The following is a 23,304-nucleotide window of genomic DNA, read 5'->3' as shown; positions in this document are numbered from 1 at the left end:
TCCACATTTGCAGAACCCTCAATGGAGCAGGACTGTAAATCTTAACCTTCTGGGTTTTCAAGCCCCATGTTGCAGGTTAAGCTGTAGAGTTAGAGTAGTGGTGTCCAACTGAAGTTTACCCAATCACCGCATTCCCCCCATCCGGCAGCCAGGGCTCCCCTCAGCCGCGGGCCACCAACCCCCAGCCACGCTGGAGCTGGAGCTGCCACCGCCGTGTGAGGCGTACTGGGGCCAGTGCTCCTCCATGGCTGGAGCTACTGTGGTCATGCGAGCTGCCTGGAGCCAGAGTTGTGCTGTGGCTGGAGCTGTTGCCACTGCATGAGTTGCACAGGGATGGAACCGCTGTGGTTGCACAAGCTACATGGGGCCAGAGGCACACTGTAGCCAGAGCTGCCACTGCTGCACAAACCACTGGGGACTGGAAGAGCCACCTCCACCACATGCTTGTCCCACCATACGGCATGCACGGAGCAGCTGGAGGGTTGGCCCTACGTGTTCAACTTTCCTACACCACATTATTCACATGCGGCAAACAGAGAGCGTATTGGACACCTCGGGGTTAGAGTGCTGGCAGGTGAAGCAGGCTGATTTGGCAAAGTTTTTTTTTCAAAAGGAGAATTGACTTGCACACATTATTAAGAATAGTGGAGTTCACAACTTCAAGCATCCAACTGCCACCATTGTTGCCATATCCTGCTATTTTAACATAAATCTTGCAATGCCCGGTGTGGACCAGGATGCTCTTTGAAAAGTCAGAAGCCAGAAAGTAAAGACAGACTCCCATCTCCACCCACCCACCCTTTTTTATGTTCACAATTTCTAAATGAATCTTAGGATTTATTCCCCCAACTGATGATTTTTAAGGCCTGGGTTGGCAAAACTGTTCTATAACAAATAAAATCACACATCTTGGCGTGGGGCAAAGCATGGGGACAGGGACCGGGACAGGACAAGACAATGACTCACTGTACTTAACAGAGGAACTGTTAGACTGGATCAACCCCATGGTTTATCTAGTCCAGTATCATGTCTTGGACACTGAAACATGACCATATGTTTCACAGGACGATGCAAAAAAACCATGAAGTAAACAGAGGATAGCCTTCCTAAAGGAAAATTTTCCTTCTGACACCCAATATTTAAAGATTGATTAATATCCAAAAGCAGGATAGACTATTCTTAAGAGACAGCTTCTTGTCTTCAGACACAACGTCACTGTCAAGGCTAGTGATTTAGTTTGTTTTAACAACTGCATGGCTTAAGATACTGACAGCTTTCATTTAGGTAGAAGACATTTACGTAGCACAGACCAACAGAACTAGACAGGGCAAAGGACTGTAGAGAGCTTCTGATACACTCACAACATTAAACTTCAATTACATACTTGCAGCCCCAAGAATTTCACTCCTTGAAAATGGAGACAGTCACTGCAGCTCTTCACACAAACAGTGCTATTCTAGCACATCTCACAGAAACCTGATGTGAGTTACTGAAGGGCACATTATCTTCACTTCCAGTAAAATGTGTAACAAATTTAACACACGTGATTCCCGAGGGATGGAAAGCATTATAAATCAAGTCTCCTTGCCATACAAACAGGTGAAGACATCCCTTAAGTCAGACAGCCTTGGTGATGACTTTCACTCATTGGTTAATACTATTAAACACCTTTAATAATCCCCGTACAGCATCACAAGGCAAATGCAGGGATAACTCCTAGACAAGGTGCCCTCTTCACAAGACTTGCATTTGCAGGTGAAGTTGCATACTCCACAATGCTCTCCAAAGGAAGCTGTATTTCCCAAGGACTCATATGAGCTCCCCTTTGACTTAAAATTTACATACGAAGATAAATAAGCCAAAGCAAATGACTGCAGTCTGTTTTTCCTCGATAGCTAATGTTTTATGCTTCTGTTTTGTCAGCTCCTCTCTCAAATCATACAACAGCCTCAGGGAAGCATTATGGTGAGGACTGATAGGAGATATTTCCTACAGAACTCCCCAAGTCAAATATTGATTTCCCTGCCCCCTACCCCCATGCAGTTGAGAGGAAGGATAATCCAGGATGCAAGCAATAGGACCGGCATTCTGGAGACTTGCGTACAAGTCCCTAGTCTAACAGTCTTCCTACGTGGCCCAGGGCAAGTCACTTAGACCAGAACTAAACTAAAAAGTTATAGAGATATCAATTTATGGCTTTCAGAAGTGAGAAAAATCCACACCCCCTAAGTGATGTAGTTAAACCAACCTAATCTCTGGTAGAAACAGTGCTGTATTGATCTAGCTGCTGATGGGGGAAGATGAATTAACTATGACAGAAGAATCCCTCCCATTACTATGATGAGTCACTGATGTGTTAGGGCAGGCAAGCTGCAGAGTTTCTAATGAGACACAGCCTAAGCCTCTGTGCCACACTGTTTCAAGGATAAAATGTGTTAGATTCTGAAGGGCTCAGAATTCATGGTTAAAGGGAGGCACCAAATATAAAATAGATGCAGCAAGAATTTCCCCCACCACTTGATATATGCGCTTCTAAGCCACCAAGTGGATCATTGCCCCATGCACCCATTTAAAAAGAAAGAAATTGTAGTCTCCAAATCTCTGAGGCAAACTGTGAAAAACACAATTCTCTGTTCTGCTCATTAGGTTATACCCAAACCAGGCTGAATAATAAGTAAAAAGGTTCCTCTATCTAATTAGATAAAGTGTCAGCTGGTTGAAAACACAGTGATCAATAACAGGAACTCTCAGAACTGTCTAGATTTTATGACCCAGAAGTTGCAGGTAGAGAAGCAAACTCCTGGAGAGCAGAAACCCACATTATTTAAAAAAAAAAAGTTCCAGTTCTAGAGTTGACTAGAAATATATAGTCCACAGAAGTGGATTTGGGGGGAGGGGGGCCAACCTCCCCCATCTTTTCAACCAAAATTTATCAGGCACTCTTTGGTTTTTCAAAAACTAGAAGCTTTTTTGCTGCTTTTCAGAAAAGCTCTTGAATGAAATGAAACTTTTCATGTAAAGAGACTGGTTATTTTTCTATTGAAAAACTGGTGGACTGATTTTAACCCTGGCAATTTAAACATTAGTTTAAAACTCACAATTTAAAATCACCAAAAAAATCATCGATTTAAATCATGTTTCCCACTGGTATTTCTTCAAAACAAGGTTATAAATCAGATCACTAAAACCTATTCGTTTACAGCTTAGTACAGCATTTTGCAACATTTAAGAGGGCACACTTTGCATAATTTTTTAAATAACTTGATTTTTATTCATTTAGGCGACAGCACAATACTCAGTGTCAAGACGCACATCAAGCAACAGCACAGTAGGAACAGTAAGAAAACCACACACACAAAAGCACCTATTTTATTAAACTAAATCTCAAATGTTAAATGTATGTTTCACATTGCAACTGCAGCAGTCCCCTGAATTGCCAGATGACAGCTGTCCTTAAAATTTGCAAAGTTTTATTAACTAACAGACAAACCCTCAACACGCTAAATGTACCGTGTCCTTAAAACTTTTTTCAACTAGCTCTCATCTTCCACACTCCCACTGTCATTTTGATGCAGATCTGATTCCAAGTTACCAAAAAAAAGTTAATAGTAACTGTGCTTAGAGTGCACTTAATTTTGGAATAAATCCCACTGAAAACAGTATGGGAGGGGGTTCCTTTGGGAAAATTGAGTTATGTTGAAGGAAAACAGAGAACAGATTTATGGCATCACCACTGTGGTCTGTAACCACAATGTTCCAAATGAAGAGACATCTATTATGTAACATAAAATAAGAAAATCACACAGTCAGTGGCAACTGGTAACTCCACATTTTCCTTGCTGCAGCTGCACTGTCTACTTACTTGGGTGACAGATTCTAAACCATGGTTTCCCAAACTGGGGCGCATGCCCCTCTAGGGGGGTGTGAAGAAATTCCAGGGGTGGGGGATGGGGATGTGAGGTGACCCAGCACTACCCCACCCATCAATCTCCCCACTCAAAGAAAAAGCCAGCCTTTGCTTCTGGCTCTCAGCCTATGCCATTTTACGTGGATGACCCAGTGCAGTCGCTGTAAGAATGAGGCAGCTGGCGAAGACTCATGTGGAGCTAGTGCCTCCTGCAAAGGTGACTGAACGTGGGTTGGAGTGGTAGGGGGAGGAGGAGGAGGAGGAGGAGGTAAGAGCGGGGGCTAGTGGTACCTGGCTTTGTGGGAGGGAAGGAGCCCAGGTGGGTGGCTCGCAGGGCTTGTGGAGCTCAGGTGGCTCGGGCTGGCAGGTGGGCAGCTGGCCATGGCAGCATGAGGCAGATTGGGCTGGCAGACAAGCAGCTGGCCCCAGCAGCGTGGGGCTTCAGTGGCTAGCACATGGCTGGGGCAGGTGGCTGGTGGACAGGCAGCTGGTCTCGGCAGCGTGGGGCTTGGGTGAGGAGCAGCTTGGGCAGGCGGCTCTGGCAGTGCAGGTCTCAGGTGGGTGGGTGGCTTGTGCAGGCAGCTCTGGTGGCTGGCACGGGGCTCAGGCACCTGGCCAGCTGTGGCTATACCAGGCATCCACATGGGACCAAAAAAATTATTTATGCTTATTTTTAATTTTAAACAATTTTATATTACAAATTGAATTTTTTTGTTAAAAGGGGAGTTGGATGATGGTAAAAGAAGAGGTGGGGAGACATAATGGTTTCTTAAAAATCAAAATGGGGGCATGATGCCAAAACGTTTGGGAACCACTGTTCTAAACCTAGTTAACTAATTAAACAAGCTATAAGGACTAGCTAAGAAATTTTTACTTCCCTAGCAACATCCAACATAGCAAACAGCTTGGGAATTTATTTGTTAAAAATCACACCTCTAACAAAAGGCACAGAAAAGGTTTTGAAGAATGATGATCCACATTGTTCTTCAGATATAAGCACCTCATCAGCCACATCATTTTTTCCAATAAGCAGTTTTCCTTGTAATTTTTCATTCTTTCAGGTAGGCTCTGAATCATCTTCTTGCACTTCTTACACTTGACACATTTTCCCTTTTTACCCAGGGAATACATTTCTTTGAAGTATTTCCAAACAGGGTCTCTTTCATACCCAGAAGCCATGACAGTTTTTCTATGGAAAAACCGAAGGGAAATATAGGAAGCTGTGTGTGCTGAACGTCGTCCCTTTTCCTCTCCAGTCTATCCCACTTTTTCTTTCTACACTGCCTCCATCCTTTCCTACATATTTCTCTGTCTTTAGACAATGTCTTAATTAGCTCTGCCATGTCCACCCCCACAAAAGCACAGAACAAAAATAATCCTATACAGCCTGTACCTTTGCACATGCTCCACTTCAGCAGAGATTGAAACTGAATGCCCAGAACTTTCAAGAAGCACTGGCTGGGAGTTAGGCTGGACAGAGTAGAGCAGTGGAGTCCAATAATAATTCAAGTATTGGAATACTTTTGGTTATGATCCTTGCGTATCTGCTACAGCCCCCACCCCACTCAATGAATAGTCCTCCCCCACCTCCCACTAGAGAAAGGCACCCCCACCTCCTACCCCCTTCCAACTGTATATTCCAGCAATTTAATGGAGATGCCACCACTAAAGACAGGGCCACCAGGATCCCAGGAGCTGCACTGCTCTAGGCCAGAGACTCCATGGTTGCGCCAGGGCATCAGGAGCCACATTGGCCTGCAGTTGCCAGGACCACATCAGGCCACAGGAGCCGAGCCATTGTCGAAGAAGCCAAGTGGCTCTGGGCAGGAGCAGTGCAGCTGCATGGGGCCAAAGGAGCCGCATGCCCAGGGAAATGGCTGCAGGGGCCGCCTCTACCGCGGCTGCCAAGCATGCATCCCAACAAGCGGTGGGGTGCATGCGCAGAGCAGGCAGAGGGGCACTCCACATGTGCAGCTCTGCTGAGCCACATTTTGCCACACCCCAGTGCCCCAATCACCCCATGTGGCGAACAGGGAGAGTACTGAACACCACAGGAGTAGAGCCATTAATTGATTTTTATGAGACTAAGGCTATGTCTAAGACTACAGGCTTCTGCTGACGGAAGTTTTTTGGTTTTTTTTTTTTTTTTAAAAAAACAGAGTGCACATCCAATCTGCAGATCTCTTGGAACAGATCTGCCAGTCAGGAGCATTCTGTCGACATTCGTATAAACCTTGTTCCACAAGAAAGATGTCTCAACAGAGGGTTTTTCCCCTCCACAACATGTGGCCTCATGTGGACAGGCCAACCGTCAGAAAAGCCCGGTCCAACAGAGCTGTCAGCAAAAGATAGGCAAACAGTGGTGTGCAATTTGCCTAGAGTGTAAGTCTAGCATGTTTGTGAGAAGATTTAATTCTAACTTATTTTTAAATGGGAAATTTAGTACCTTATGATAGTTAAAAAAAAATTTTAAATCCAAATTTAAAAAATCCAAAATTTAAAAAAGATTCTTTTTTAAATCTTGACTATCCTGGAGACCTTCTCCTCAAAAGGGAGAAACAAATCCTATCAAAAGAAATGCTCACACAAAAGTACAAGAAGATTGATTAAAACGTTCTGCTTTATTAGAGAGCCTAACGATGTCCAAATTAAAGCAAAGCTCAATTGCGTAACCTAGGAGCCCAGATTTCATCCTTGATAAAGACACGGATTTTTGTCTCACAGGAGAAGACTGTAGTTCACTAACAAAGATGACCTTTTATATGATATGCTTCAAGGCCACAATTAGTTGTAGAAAATGCTGTACTTACTTGTACCCTGTACTAATTTTATAGCACAATCGCCACCAAGCCTTTTACCAACAACAAAAATTAAAGGAAAAAGTATAAATCCTATTGTCTCCAAATCCAAGTTACTCAATGACAACTCAGTTTTAAAGTTAGATAAAGTTAACTGATTTAACAGTGACCAAAGTAACAGTCAGTGAATTATAACCCACAAATATACCCTGATTTGATATCTATGAAGCAGCATTCAGGAACAGCCAGAATTTTAAACATCAGCCAGTTTTGTGTCATTCTAATGACACCTTAATAAGATATATCACTGGTAAAAATAGAGACATTCATCAATATAGCATGACTTTCCTTAGACTAACGTCTACAGAGAAAGATTTGAAAAGTCTACAATTACGCTGACAATGTTTCTCCAGCTAGAAGGAATTTGAGGGTTGAAACAAATGGTTTCTTTCTCCCTCCCTGCCCTCTCAAAATCAGATTTCTATACTTTAATCAGAAAGTTGACCAAAGAATGTGCTTGCAATCAGGTCTTTAGAAACATCTTGTAAGCCTCAGACACCTCCACTACTCCCCTTCAACTCCCATCAGTCACAAATGAAGGAGTGAAAATTCAAAGCCATATTTGACCAGCGGATATTGTAATATAAACTGGGTTCTGATGTTTTAATCATGCCATCCAGGCCTGCTCAAAGGACAATATGTTACTAACAGAAAAGGCCCTACTAAACCTATGGCCATGAAAAACGCATCGCGGATCGTGAAATCTCACCTCCCCTTGTAAAATCTGGTCTTTTGTGTGCTTTTAACCCCACATTACACAGATTTGGGGGAAGAGGGAGCAGCATTTTTCAGACTGGGGATTCTGACCAAAAGGAAGTTTCTGGAGGGTCACAAGGTTATTTTAGAGAGACTGCGATACTGCCAACCTTACTTCTGTGCTGCCTTCAGAGCTAGGCAGCTGGAAAGCATCAGTCATTGGCCAGGCAACCAGCTCTGAAGACAACACAAAGCCAACAGCAATGCAGGAGGGAGGTAATACCATACCATGCCATCCTTACTTCTCAACGGCTGCTAGCTATGGCTCTGCCTGCAGAGATAGGATCATAGTCAGCAGCCACCACACTCTTACTGCCCAGCTCAGAAAGCAACGCCGCCACCACCAGTGCAGAAGTAAAGGTACATAAGGTACCTCACCTTAGAACGCTCCCCAACTCCTTTTGGTGCCTGGAGCTCTGCAATTACAAACACCACGAAATTTCAGATTTAAATAGCTGAAGTCATAGCATTGATCGCTTTTAAAAATCCTGCGACTGAAAGTGACCAAAATGGTCCATGAATTTGGCAGGACACTACAAATAGGGGATAGAAGACACTGGATTAAAAAGGACTATATTTCATGCATCTCAGGAGCAGAGCCGAAAAAATAGTAAGGTTGAGAAAACACCAACCTATGAGGAAAGGCTGAAAGAACTGGGCCCTTTTAACCTAGTGGAAAAGAAGGGTTTGTTTAATTTGTTTTAAGGTAGGTGGGGGGGGGGGCACCACACAAACTTCAAAACAAGAGGTTGTTCTAAAGAGGATTGTAATCAACTGCTACTTCATGTCCTGTCTTAGATAAGTGTGATCAGCAAGGGAAATTCTGGATAAGTACTAGAACAGATATTTTAACTGTAGGGATGATTAACCCATTCCAGTACTTATCTAAAGGTTGTGGAGTCCCTGTCAATGGACCCCTTTTAAAACTAATATGGCAAAATACCTACTAGGAATGATCTAGTTTTACTTAATCCTGCCTCAGCGCTAGATGACCTCTTAAGATCCCTTCTAGGTAGGGTTGCCAAATGTCCCACAATCTGCATCACAATCCCACATTTCAAGCAAAGGTCCTGCATCCCATATTTCCCCAAAGTGTCCCGTAGGGCTGTTTAGGTCCCCCCACCCCTAAGAGAGCCCTGCCAGCAGACCCAATGAAGGATCCCTGGCTGGGGCCAGAGGACACTGGCAGCTCAGCAGCTGGGAGCCAGCTGGGGCAGAGCGCCCTGCTGGCAGCCCCAGCTGCAGGATCCCTGGGCCAGAAGGTGTGGAGACCCCAGCAGCTCTGCAACTGGGAGCTAGCTGAGGGGCAGAGCCAGATTTCCCACTGCTGAGGCTCTGCATGTCATGCATAAAACTGTTCTGAAAATCTGGCACCCCCACTTCCAGGCCTACATTTCTAGGATTCCATGCTGATCCAGCCCTAGTCTAACCCTGCATTGGGAAACCTGTTCTCATTAAGTAACCATTCCTGTTGCACCTACCCAGGGAAACTAGGGACTGAAGTTCCTCAGGTACAGTAGCCATGGTGTCAAAGGTAGTACAGACAGGGCTCAAATTCTTAGATACTTTATCATCTGACCCAGGTAGAAAATTATTTCCATGCAACTGCCTAGCTCACAGACCTCCTAAAATGCACAAAAATCACTAGGTACAAAAGAGGGATCACAGCATTTATATCCCAATCTAGGGTACATCCTTTCCCATAATTTTGAATGAAAAGAGGACACTAAAGACAACTTCCATCCAGATAGAGAACAGACAAATTGAAGCCAGCCTTCCTGTTTCTACTGCTCAATACAGTAAACGTTTTAAGACTCCACGCTAATTAAAACAAATCACTAGACCAACTTATAGCAAAGAGGCAGCTATACCAGCGCAAAAGCCCCTCATGTAGACAGGTCTGTACTGTGTGTTAAACGACGGAAGCTCAGCTGACAGAGTTACCTTGAGATCCAAATGGAGCAAATTAAAATCAGAATCAGGCTCTTTACAAGGATAGTCACAGAAAAACCACCTCTGAGGCCAGAATTTAATTAAAAAAAATCTACAGTCAAATTAGAGTGGTATATAAATGCTTCTGTCAGAAAACAGCATAAACATATCCAAACACAGGTGAACCATTTACAGGTTCTGAGAAAAATGAATTTACGTATTCTTTAAGGGAGAGTGAATTTAGTGAAATTTCAAACCTCTTGATCTATTTAAAATTACTTATCCTCAGTTAAATGTTTACTTCTAAACCCCTCATAACTAGATGTATGTAGGGGAAAAATACGCAAAATTCAGGTGAAAGATTGATTTTGCTTTTAAATGAGCAAGAACATACTCTATTTTAAAAGATAAAATTCCCATATAGTCCTCCAGACCGGCTGCTGTGAAATAACTCTTCTGTTTAATTATTACACATTGGATGAGCAAACACTATATCCCAATGGACAGAGCAGCTGTTACTATAACAGAAAGACATTCATCTTCTCTTCTTGGATCCCTGAAATTCTATCAACAATGCTTGTAAAATGACTCCTTATCTTGCTCAGTTTTCAACTAGCTTTCATAAACTGAACTATTTTTAGCAAACTTTATCACTGCACTTTAAAGTATTATACTTCAGTTATGCCAGGTTACTTATATCAACTGCATTTGTAAGTAAACAGCAGATATTCCTTAAACATATCCCGCATAAACAGCGCATTCATCTCTCGCAGGTCTATTCTTGTATAGCAGTTCATTGACAATGAGTATGACCACTTCAATTATACACCCTTACATTATTTATGTAAGGGGGATGGTGATCACACTCAATTTTGGGGCTTTTAGTTGCCTATGAAGGGTTCTTTTAGCAATGCTTATATTACAAATACAAAGTCTGCATAGGTGATTTGGAGGTAACAGAACTTCCTAGTCTGCAGAAAAAGGTTTTCTAAAGTTTGTAACCCAGATTATTTAGTGTTTTCCCTGGTCCACTGGGGAAGGAGGAACATATATGTATTCACAGAACACTTTCTGCTGAACACTATTCCAGTTTCCTTGTGAAGAAGTTTCACGACTCCAGCAAAGACACACAGCTCTCCATTCTAATAGTCATCATGTTCAAAGAAAGATTAAGCTACAGTTTAAACTGGTTAATAAATAATAATGTAATGTAACATCCCAAACTACAGTTCCACTCAAGACAAACTAGTATGAGAAGCTCCACATATCTCTGGGTTGTGTTGTGCTTATAAGAAAGCAGAGTGTTTTGTTTCCAAGCATTTTGACATATCAGATATATGGGTCCAGCAATCATTGTGATGCTGCATAAAACATTCACTCTTGTAAGGACTGCACACTGAGCCAAAAGGAATTTATTCTATGAAATAATATGTAAGAGCAATTAAGGAGGACAAATTAAGAAAAGGAGACTTAATTTGAGTCTTTGCAATGGAAGGCTAAATTTTAAATTAAAAAAGTTAAATCAAGTATAGACCCAGAAGAACTTTCTTCTCTGTTGTAATTATTTATATTACAACCACCTCTAGAAACCTCAAACTGAACACAGAGCTCCCTCCACTTTCCTACATTCACCCACAGTATGAGAGTCCCTGATCCAAAGAACTTGCAGCCTAAAATAATAAAAACAGAAAAAAGAGCAGAGAGGTGAAATGACCTGCCCAGCATCACAATCTATTCATGGCAGAGCAAGTAATTAAAACCAGGCTCTTTGAGGTATTCTAACCACTGCACCATGCAATGGCTTATCATTTACCGACAATCTTTCATACTGTCTTTATCCTTTTTTACAGAGAAAAAAAATACATGGAGCACTATAAATTCTTTACACGAAAAGATCTGGAAAAGAGGCTTTACTCAGCTGGGCACAGCTATAATGAATATATAGGAGTCAACCTAAAGCAGAGTCAATAAAACTTTTCTGCATCTTCATTCTGTAAATGCCTCATGTTACAGAAAAAATATTTTAGGAATTTTTAAAAAACAAATTAGAAATATTTCATACCCTTTTGCCCATAAAGCCTTATGTCTTAAATACCACAAGTTCAAATATACAGGGCTAAGAAAAATCATCTGAGATCACATCTCCATGCCTGATTTTAACATCTATTCCTAGGGAAATACGTAAATGTATGGCCACAGTGAAAACATGGCACTCTCCTCACCCCAACAGCATTCAGCTCCCCTGCAAGGTTTAGGTGCTATCATAATACAAACCAATAAAATACTAATAAAGTGAAAACGTTTCTCTGGCAGGTTGATTTTAAAAACTAGTGGCTGGTTGAAGCGTCTCAGGGTTTTGGAACATTAAAGCAGGTAACAAGGAGAAAGAATTAGGAGCAGGCAATAGGCAAGGTAATCAAAAGGTACATAAGCACTTTTATTTCCATGGCTCTACAGGGTATACAGATATGCAGCATGGGTGTTTATATTTTAATGTTGGTAACTGCAACAAGTTAAGCATTGAGAAAACCTACACATCACAATCTGCAGGATAGCATGTAGGAAATTCCTAAAATGTATCACTTGCTGCAAGAGAACATTAAATTTAATATCAAAATGTGTAACCATTCAAGATGCATATGGTCTCCTGTTCCTGGTTGCACTAATTAAGTGCAACCAATGCTTCTAAGGAATTCAAGTGTCTCCCTTGATCACAATGCATATTCTTGACAATTTTACACAGGAAGAAAAGCTAGCGAGATGTTATAGAAATGGTGTTTATTACCGCCATCCCAAAATTTGTTATGCAGTCTCAAATTACTGATTATTGCCAAACAGATGTGGAAATGATCAAAAATGACTGGAATACATGTTTGGGAACGTGTGCTATTTCAGCCATAAGATTGTGGCCTGAAGAGAGCCTTTTCTATACAAACAAGATATGGAGTATCAGAAGGGTAGCCGTGTTAGTCTGGATCTGTAGCAGCAACGAAGGGTCCTGTGGCACCTCAAAGACTAACAGAAAAGTTTAGAGCATGAGCTTTCGTGAGTTAACTCACTTCTTCAGATGCATCTGAAGAAGTGAGTTAACTCACGAAAGCTCATGCTCTAAACTTTTCTGTTAGTCTATAAGGTGCCACAGGACCCTTCGTTGCTGCTACAGATACTGAGTATGTGCATGTGAGAGCGAGAGACTCGAAGTTCAAACTTTAGTGAAGTGAAGGACTACCCAATGACAGGCTTAGCTGCAACCTGATACTCCTACTATGAAAAGCCCAAGCACAATTAAATTTCTCAGATGGCACTCTTAACCCATTAACCACTCTACAGACTTCAAAAATAAGCTAAAGTTGAGGGATTCAGAAGTCTGCTGTCTTTCAGTCTGCCATATCACCGAGGTGGGAAAAGAGAAACAAAAGGATCTGAAAAAACCACAAATAGTTTATATTTCATTTCATTCCTTCCCCCAAGTGAATTCAGTGGGACAAAGCCATCCCTGAAGTTATACCAGACATGCATTTGACTGAGTGGCTTAGTTTCTAGGCAACTGTAACTTTATTGTACAGGTAACTGTGGACAAGAATGTCATCAATTATAGTCACAGAGAGGTAGCTGTGTTACTCTGTATCTTCATAAAACAAAAAAGCAGTCTTGTAGCACTTTAAAGACTAACAAAACAGTTCATTAGGCGATGAGCTTTCCTGAAGCAGGACCCACTTCTTCAGATCTGGAAATTTCCACATTTGAAGAAATGGGTCTGCCACAGAGAAGCTCATCACCTAATAAATTATCATCTTAGTGTTTAAAGTGCTACACGACTGCCTTTTTTTTGCTCAAATATTATGAAGGTCTCAAGCACAGCCACCGCAAACGACTCACAACTGATTACATCATACTGTAGTTGGCAGCCTCTTCCCACACTTCAGTCTCCTAACAATTTTAATAATGTATTTAGCTTCCCTTCTCAGATAAAGACCTTGACATCTTTGCAATGCTTATATGTCCTAGTTTCAGAAGAGGTATCAATGGCGGACAAAACAACTGGGGAGAACTGTAGCTGGGCAGGCAACTCAAGTAAACAAAAGAACTTGCCATCAGTGCTCAGAATTGAGAAAAAGCTCACAGAAACAGCACTACAAGGCTTAGCAAATACCAGACCTGAAGTGCACTCCTTATATAAAACAGTTTTATAATCCACAAAAAGGAGAGGGGGAAATTGACTGAATTTATCTTTACTTCAGAGTCACATTCACATTCTTTCCTCTCTAACAATACAAAGCTGTGTTGGCTAAGTAGTCATTACATGACTCGCAACTTTCTAAAAAGCATGAACAGAAAATATTTTTGACATCTATACATAAAAAATGGGCTTCTCAGAAAACAAACAGTTACCAGTTTAACCTAACTATTTGATAAACAAAACACAATTAGGGTAACTTTATATGCCAGGTGTTCATGATGTCACACCTAGGAGCTCTAAATTAAAGTGGAGAAACCACCAAATTAGCAGCAACACAGCCTTCAGAACTGAAAGGTAAACTTTTACCAACACTTACAGGGCAGATTACCTACACTAAAATAGAAAATGTGAAAACAAACATAGCATCTAAGACACTGTTGTGCAATAACTGGACTAATACTGGCTATGTAAAAAAGTAACAGCTGCTGTAGTTGTCTAGGTAGAGAGTACAGCCTAGTGGCTAGAAAACAATACCAAGAATCAAGAAATCTTTAGATTGGTTCATATTTGCTACTGGCATGAGAATAAATATACGAAAGACAAATCCCCACATGCTATGGTAAACAAGGCCCACAAGTACAGATAATCATTCCCAAGAGGGCTTGAATGACTAGTGACTAAAATTGTCACAGGGAGCCTATTACTGACTGGGTAATAGTCCCATTTCAGTACCTGAACATTTTGGCCATAGAACACTTTTGGGTTTGGAATATATTGATGGAATACACACATTCTGGTCTGGCGGGGGGAAAGAGGTTGGGGTTCACACATAAAAATTGCTGCACATAAGTCTCAAACATTGATTTAAAAAGTTTTTTTAGATGTCTTATTTTACAAAGAACAAAAAAATAACAAGAGAAAAATAATCTGAGTGAACAACTAACATTCTTCTGATAGGATGGTTAGCAACCTTATAATTAAGTATAAAAATTAAATTAAAAAAATAAGTACAAATCCAAAACAAAACATCACTGTAACAGCAAAAGGAAGGATGGCTAGTGTTGCTTTGTACACAAATAGAAAGGACAATACTGTTCAAAAAAGGACTGCCATTCCTTCAAGTTTAAACATTTTTATGAAGCCCCCCCCCCAACAAATTAGGTATGCAAAATAAAAATAAGTAACATTTGACAGGTGTTTTGTTTTTTTTAAAAACAGGAAGAGTGTTTTTGCATCTCTGTTTCAGCACAAGTTGCATAACTACTAGTGTGAATGGATTATATTAATATACCTACAATCTAAATACTTTTCAAATACCTTAGTATTTTTGATATAGCAATTATGTATGTATTAGAAGGAAAAATATCACTAATATTGAACTGTTTTCATGGAACACGTAGTTACACTGCATGGAACACCAGCGTTCCATGGAACACAGTTTGAGAAACGCTGGGTTATTTTATGCCACGAGCACAGTTTGAGAATATACCACAGGACTGAGTGCCTTCCATTAAGCAATATGACTACTCCTGCCACCGGTTGTTTGTCCTCTCATCTGCCCCTCTGGGAGAGAAACACAGGCAATGAGATGTCATGTTTGGGTAGATTTTCCCCCTCCCCCCGCTTTTTTTTTTTTTTAAATACATACATCTGTTGCTATGGATGTATGTTAGAGAAGGCAGGTAGGTACAAGAAGTATGTCTTATACTTGGAGCAGAAGGGGGTGAGGTCTGTGATGGTCTTTAGCAATTTCAACAGCTTTTTCCACAATGTATCTTGTTCTGTCCACCAAAAAATTCTGTCTCCTCTTTCCTTAAAATCCCACCTGCTGACTAGATCATAAGCTCTTTGATGCACAGGCTGTCTTTTACTCAATATCGGCCCAGGACCAAGCATGGCTCTCCAGCCACTGAGCACAAAACAAGCCCCTAATCTAAAGTAGTACGGACTGCTATACCACCACAGATTTCCACTAATTCTAACAAAGTTTCACGCAGGATCAGCGGTTTGCTTACACGCTATTTGTTGCACTGGAACCTAAATGATACACAAGAGCTGGAATTACAGCAGGTTAGAAACTGCTGAAACACAGGTGGACGGAAAATGGTAATTCACACCTTTCATATGGACAAACAGATACCCACTGATGACCATTTTAAAACTTTACCATGCTGTCTTTATGCACCTGAAACTAACTGCAGTCAGCCTGGTCTAAAAAGATCAGATTTCCTGAGCAACAGTGCAATCTACCTGTGCACAGCAGTTTCATAAACAGAAAGGCTTATTCTGAGGCTGGAGCACATTCATCTCATTTTCACTGCTAGACCAGCTTGCCATAGAGCACTATTCCCTTCATTTGGTTTACATTGTTCTCTCACGATAGCTAGAGGCAGTGAACAAAATATTTAGTCTAACCTTGAGTTAGTCACTTAATTTGTGCCTCAGTTCCAGCATTCTCTCTAAGCTGAGTGCTTGGGTGGCCACCCAGGAGAGATTCAGGAGCTGCCCAGTTCATTAGCAGAGCACCCACAGCTGGCAACATATGTTTCTACTGATGGTGCACATTCCAATAAGATTTGATTCACATAAAATTTATTCCACTCTGTTCTGCTCCTGCAAAATAAGGATGATAAATATTTCATTCTTCCCATGCTTTGTTTGGCCTGTGAACTCCATGGGGCAAGGATATCTAGTACATGCACAGTAACGAGCAAAAGAAGGCCCAGAGCTTGATTAAGGCTGCTATTTACCACCATAAAACAAATAAAAGCATACAGGTACTACTCTAAAAAGTAACCAAAAGTCTCTGTGAAAAAAATTAGATTAATTTTTAAAAGGTCTACATATTGGTCTATGTTATTTTACTTTCCACGGTAATATGTCAATTGCCACCCAACATTTTCAGTTTTCAACAGAAGCAGCATTGCTATAACCAAATAAAGAGTGAACTTTGAGAAAAGAACATTCTCATTCAGTAATTACAAATATTATATTAAAATCTAAGCATGAAAATTGCTAGGTTTGCAGAATGCAAGAACACAATGTTTCATCTTAAATGCAGTTTCTGACCCTTTGATGACAACTGTTCAAAAAAATCTTATAGGGAGAAAAGTGGTGGATATAATTTATTCTACCTCAAAAAGGGACAAATGGTTAAACTGCTTCAAATTATTTCTAATTGAAGGACTTATGAAGAAGGGATAAGATACTTGCAAAGCTGGGATGTTGGGGAGGGAAGTAGGAGTGCTTGTAGTGGTGAGCATGGTTCCAAAACTTTCTCACTTACAGACATCCAGTTTCACTGTTGTGAAAATCTATTCATGAAAAGTCAGGCAAAGGGTTCCTAAATGAGGACAAAAAATAGCCAGGGCTACGCTCCACAATTCATTTTCAGGAAATTTTACTAGCCAAGCAAGACCACACCCTCCTGGTATTCAAAAATCAAACGCTGGGTGGGATGAAAAGGGAAAAGGATACTTCTTTAAGGGCTTGTCTACACTATGGGGTTGGAAGAGAAATCAATCTAAATTACTCCACTTCAGCTACATGTATAGTGCAGCTGAAGTTGACATACTTGGATCTATTTACCCATGTCTTCACAGCAGTCTGTTGACTTCCCTTGCACTTCTTGCTGAGGTGGAGTAGAGGAACTGACAGAAGAGCAATCAACAATGGATTTATCATGTTTATACTAGACAATGTAAATCAACCCCCGGCCCCCGCTGGATTGATCACTAACCTATCCATCTAGCCTATAATATATATCTCCCCTAAAACACAGATTAGTTTGTGGTTCCTCTTTCCCAGCTTCCCACAACATTTAGTTGTAGACTGTGACTGAGCCAGAAGTGTTGCAGCAACTCCAAAAAGTTACACCATGCCGTCCACACTGATTCTTGTAGCTCAAGAAATTAAACATTTTTTAAACATTCATCCTATTGAGCGAGAATTAGAAATGCTGACTCTGAAGCAAATCCCAAACAAACTCCACGACACTTGGGTTCTGTTTAACAACAGCCTCTGACAATATGTAAATAGTTATGTAATTCTCAGAAGCCATCTGTAAGAATAAATAACACTCTAAAAAATGTTTAGTTTGAGTTTTCATTAAAATGAAGTACACCACGGTGTTTGCTCTTTTCACCACTTTGTTTGTATGTACAAAGTTGTAGTCCTGTAATTCTGCCATCATCTCACATCGTATTCAGTGCCATTTATGCCCAACTTGAAAAACTTCTAAGAGGGCTGATTTTCAAAAAGCGCTGTCCACCATCTGAAAATGAGTCTACTCCAAAGCTTTAGAAGTTGGGCACCCAAAAAAGAAGACATCCAAAACAGCTACTCATTTTTAAAACATGTAGATCAGATTAAGCTGCTTAATTTAAGACAGTTATCAAGCTTCATTTTGCTGAAAGGTACTGAATTTTTACTTTTGCAAGATACAATTCTGATCATAAGAAACTCAGTTAACCAAAGCAGCCTGCTGCCATTCCACCATTCTGATGATCACCATCACCTCAATAACTAGAATTTAGGGTGCATTCTGAAGCTAGACACTGAAACCCTGAAAGACCCAGCATTACTGCCTTTTAAAAATGCTGTGATTTTATTTTAAATGTGCTTTTCAAGGCATATGGACAGTGGGTATTAAGCAGCTGCATCATTTTTACTAGTGCACCTGCCTAGAATAAATAACTCACTTTCTATTACGTGAATTTTGAAAATGCTTCTTGATTCTTTTCTTGAAGAAAGTATTATGCTCCTCAGCAGAATAGAATCAGACAGACATGCACCACAGATTGAAGAAGCCAGACATGTGGAATGGGGTTATCCCATTAACACCTCAAAAATCCTGTTCGATTTGAGTTTGCAAAAGTAGCAGTCCTAACTCTACAAAACAGAGAAGCCCATATAGGGAATGGGTAGAGACAACAACAAAAATTATGTTTGTTTCTTTCTCCTATAAATTCTATTCAGTAACAGCAGGGGAGAGCTAAGACTATCACATTATTTAAAACACAAAATACTGACAAGCATGTTTTTGCTGATCCATACCAGAACAAGGACCAGAGTGGATGGGAGGGTGGTGATAGCTAGGTTATTGGCAATGCAAGAGCTCTGCTTTAATTGGCTATTTCTGCTCAGTTGATGAGATGCTAAGTCTCTACTAGGAAAATAAGTCAATTTCAGATATGCAGTTCTAGCTACAGCATTAATGTCTAGAACTGATGTACTGGAATCAAATTACTTCCCTAGTGAAGGCCTAGCCTCTATCCTCTCGTGCCAACCTCCCTTACTCCACGCAATAGAGTGGAGTACAGGGGTCAACCGCTGACCCCAGAGAGATCGATTTTGCCATGTCTTCACCAGACATGCAAAACTGAACTCCGTAAGATCGACCCTGACCAGGTCGATGTTCCGCTTAGCATAGCCAAACCTTAAGAAAAATGTTACTGCCTGGATAGGTTACTCGAAGACACACGAATATGGTATAAATTTCTGCATACTGAAGCTTTTAACTGGATGGCAGAGCTGGTGTAGTCTGTCTCTCACTGTTCTCAGAAAGCTGATTTTCTTTAGCCTATATTAGCAAACGCACCATACGACAAAGAAACTGCAGGAATGCTCTAAAATTCCATTATTAAAAAAGAAACTGCATAGAGCACTGAGTCAATGTTACAACATCACTAAGTCTAACATATAGAACACACAAGCAAGCATTGTGACAGTCCTGTAGAGAAAAAAAATACAATCTTTGGGATATAATTACCTAAATCTGGATTTTTTTAAAAATATCCTAGCCACCAGGTTCAAAAGTTACACGTTTTTAAAAGCAAGCGCCATTAACCTTGGAGCAGATGCTTCATTTGGTTTCATTAGTTTACTAATTAAACACATCTTCTCTTTCCCAAGCACTTGAGGATAAATACAAGAAAATGAAAGAGAAGACTAAATTCATTGCTACCTGATGGCACTTATCTTGGAATGAGTTTAAATCCTGCAATGTTTCAGAAAAGCATATATGAAGTAAGTTTTGCAAAATAAGCCATTTCCCACTTTGTACATTATCTAAATTTCATAAATAAGAACACTATTTCTGAACATTTGGGCTGTACAACATTTGCAAACAAAAGGCGAAAAATGAACATAATGTTTTCATCAACAAATCTTCAATACTCCAAAAATTAAGCACACTGATACTTTTAAAAGAATAGCAGCCTGTGCTTGTTTTGTTAGTCAACCAAGGTAGCACAGAAAATCCATCAACAACGGAGCCTGAGCTATTTTTAAAAAACCCATTGTTTTTCCACATCATATTTCAAGAAACACACATGCTATGAATCCCCACCAGAAAGCTGCAACTTTCTCCTAAAGAGAAAAGAGAACAGAGAAGAGAAGAAGCTGGACGGATTAGGAGAATCACACTGCTGAACAAATACTAGATGAAAGATGGATGAGACAATACATAAAAATAGATTTATAAATTTGCTGGTGCTCTGATCTGATGATCCCCTGAGATCTTTCAAAAATATTATTTTTTTTTCTATTTTTTATTAAATGTTCAGAAAAACTCTGTAAAGGCATGTACTAGTGGGCTGTGCCTTTTTATAACGTGACGCATGCAGGAAGCTTAAAGAGCCCATTTTTAGGCAACTTTATTTTTCCTCCAGTTGACATTTTTGCCGTCATATGAAATTACAGGAACAGATTTTTAACAACAAAAGAGGTGCCTTCTCACTTGCCAGACACATAAGCTAAAAAGATCCAAGTAGTACTCAAATAAAATAGACTTAAAAAAATACCTTTTGGGCACATAATAGAATTTTCCAGCCCAGAGACCTATTGTGATTATAGTAAGCTGAATATCACTCTCCCAGACACCCCAATCCTTCCAAAACAGCCGTGCCCAGCAAGACCAGGTTCGTAAATACAATCACGCATAACCCCCTTGTAAACACAGGGAAACAAAGCTGCATACAAGTGCCCTATCAATTAGCTACACGTCCTAGCTGGCTTGGTTTCCAACACAAATTAATGTTTCTCTGCTCCTTCTACCCCCATACCACCACTTTCAGTATGAATTTAAAACAGTTAGGAGATGGCATTGTTTAAATTACAAAACCCAGGCAATGGCACTGCATATTTAATGGGCACTCGAAACAAAGAACCACCACCAGCAGCAAGAACCTTACGCCTGGTAGATTGCAGCTCTAGCGGTTCCTGGGAGCACATTCCAAAACAAACCCAACCGGATCTCGCCCCCCTCGCCTCCCGCAGAACCGGGGCAAGCTCGCCTCCCGGTTTCCAGTGGGAAAGCGTTTAACCAATACCAGGGGAAACCTCTGCCGCCTTAAAATAAAATTAGTTGACTAGAAAACTGCATTCACACCGGCCGCATGCAGCAAGCAAAGGGCACAACCGCAGCACCCTCCCACCCCTTAAAACCAGCAGCTTCCTGCGACCCTTTATCCATTAAACACACACACATACACCACCAACCTCCCTTTCCCTGCTTCGTAATGGATACAACGTAACAAGTTACTACACACAGACTTCCCCTATCAGGGCACCAGGTGTGACCAAATAAAGACCAGCTCAGGATCCATCATGTGTGGGGAGCGGGGGAGGATAAAGCATGTTTTTAAAAAAACTGCCGTGGGCTCGAGGGAAATCGCCTCCTTTCCTTTGTAAAATGAGCGTCCCTGGAAATCTGGAGAGAATGCACTGATTTGGGGAGTCAAGTAACTTTAAGCCTTTGTCTTCCGTAAAAACCCAATGCCCATCTCTGTAGGGTGACCAGATTGCATTGCTGTGTGCGATCTGTAACCCAGATCATTGTTTTACCAGTCCCCCAAAGGGTGAGCCCGATTCCTCTCCACCCCTCATCAAAACAAGGAGGAAACCACGCAACAAAGCAGCCTCCCAGAAATGGCTCTAGCTACAAAAACACGCCTTTCCCCCTTTGACAAAGGGCACTCGATAGTCTTAGAAGAATGGGAATATCTCCGTAACCCCGTGCACCCAGCCCCCCCCCCCCAAAACCCACTGTGGCAGTCACATGTTCTCCCCACCACGCCCCTTTCGCCCCAAAACGCCTGCTCTCCAGGCTGAAGCGAATGTAAATCAAATGCATCCCAACGTGTCGGGAGAGTCATTTAGCAGCACACGGCCTTCTGATTGCGCTCGGTAGCACGTTCATTGTTTGCATTAAGTTGAACCACGCCACACAATGTCCCCGCGAAAAAACGCAAACCCTGCAGATTAGGGCTGAAGTTTTAAAAAGGATCACGAGCGAAGGTTCAAAAACCAATCCCCAAAAACCCACCTCTCGAAGGTGGTGGGATCTGTCGCTCCTCTCTCACAACTTTCTATTATGTCACCGTGTCACAAATCAGCCGAAATGACTCAGCTCATAAAAACAGCAAAAAGCCTATGGGATCATAACATGTCATTAAGCGAGTAAGAGGAGGAGAGACACGCTTCCACCGACGTCCAGCACCGCCTGACTCCGGCCAGCTAGTTAAAAACAGCCCCTTTCCAAAAATGAGAAGCCACAATCAAGGAGAATCCTAGGAGAAGGCCAGCAGCGCTGCCCAAGGACTAGTAAAACCACACGAAATTAACACGTTAATGGAGCAGGGAAAGGGGGAGGAAATCAAACCAGTTACACAACGCCGCCTTGCAAGTCCCGGAGCAGGGGAAAAAAAACACACGCACACCCCACATGGCTCACTACCTGAAAGACGAAACAGTTACTAACAGCCAAAAAGGATTTTTACTACGCTCCACTTGGTTCCCACGCACACACCGCTAACATGCCACAATGCAAAGTTTCTTAGGAATCTGGAGGCCAGGGACACTAATTCATTCCCACGCTGGTTAATTAAAGGGAACACAAAGCAGAGCAGAAATACAATCCCTGTCTATCAGAACCAACAACGCAAAGAGGAAGGGGTCTTAAAAACCTTATAAACCCTCTTGCCCCCGACCCCCCATTTTAAGGCCATGTTATGGAGCGAGGGGCAGGTCCTGTCGAATAAGCGTGCAACATTTAATTCCTTTTCAAGGGTTAATACGGAGCAGTTCAATGGACAGAGACAGAAATGAACTCACCTGCACAGAAAGTTCCACAGAGAAAGGCGAAAGTCAGCCACGAAGCAACCATATTCCTTTACTTTTTCCCCCTTGCGTGTCCCCCTCTGCCCCCACGGGGGCAAAGCGATCGGAAGAGCGGGAGGGAGTCGGAGGGAGGGAGTCGGAGGGGAAAAAAAAAGACAGAGAGCACCTCGAGCCAAAAAGCAAAACCCGACCAAAACAAGGCTCCGACACGGTCGGGTCTAGCTCCTCCACAGCCGCAACAACGGATCCAATTCGAAGGGGCCCCAAATGGCAGCGCCAGGACAGCTCCCGCGCCGGCTCCTGCTCTGAGCTTTCCTGGAGAGTTTTGCTTGGCCGGGGCTTTTGTGCAAGGAGGGAAGCGTGCACCGCACCGCCAACTCTCTCTCCCACCCCCCGCCCAGCCCAGCCCAGCCCAGCCCCCTCTGCCTGCCCCAGCAGCGGGGACTAGGCGCGCGCGCGCGCACACACACACACACACACACACGGTCGGGCGCGCGCGCACGCACCCAACAACAACAACCACCACCACCACCAAAAGCAACACGCGCGCG

The 23,304-nt window shown here is 41.9% G+C and overlaps 1 protein-coding gene across 1 annotated transcript in view; it reads right to left on the bottom strand.

Annotated features, from left to right (window-relative positions):
• The window catches only part of ACVR2B (activin A receptor type 2B), a 190,501-nt gene extending 167,457 nt beyond the window's left edge, over positions 1-23,044 (bottom strand). Inside the window, exon 1 of the mRNA XM_074985118.1 lies at positions 22,748-23,044. Coding sequence (XP_074841219.1) covers positions 22,748-22,799 — 52 coding nt within the window. The 5' untranslated portion in view covers positions 22,800-23,044. The remainder of the gene's footprint in view (positions 1-22,747) is intronic.
• Positions 23,045-23,304: the final 260 nt, after the last annotated feature.

This window comes from Carettochelys insculpta, chromosome 2 (assembly GCF_033958435.1).
Source record: "Carettochelys insculpta isolate YL-2023 chromosome 2, ASM3395843v1, whole genome shotgun sequence".
NCBI lineage: Eukaryota > Metazoa > Chordata > Testudines > Carettochelyidae > Carettochelys > Carettochelys insculpta.
The sequence above is the reverse complement of the archived record's forward strand: the minus strand, read 5'-3'. Positions and strand labels throughout refer to the sequence as shown.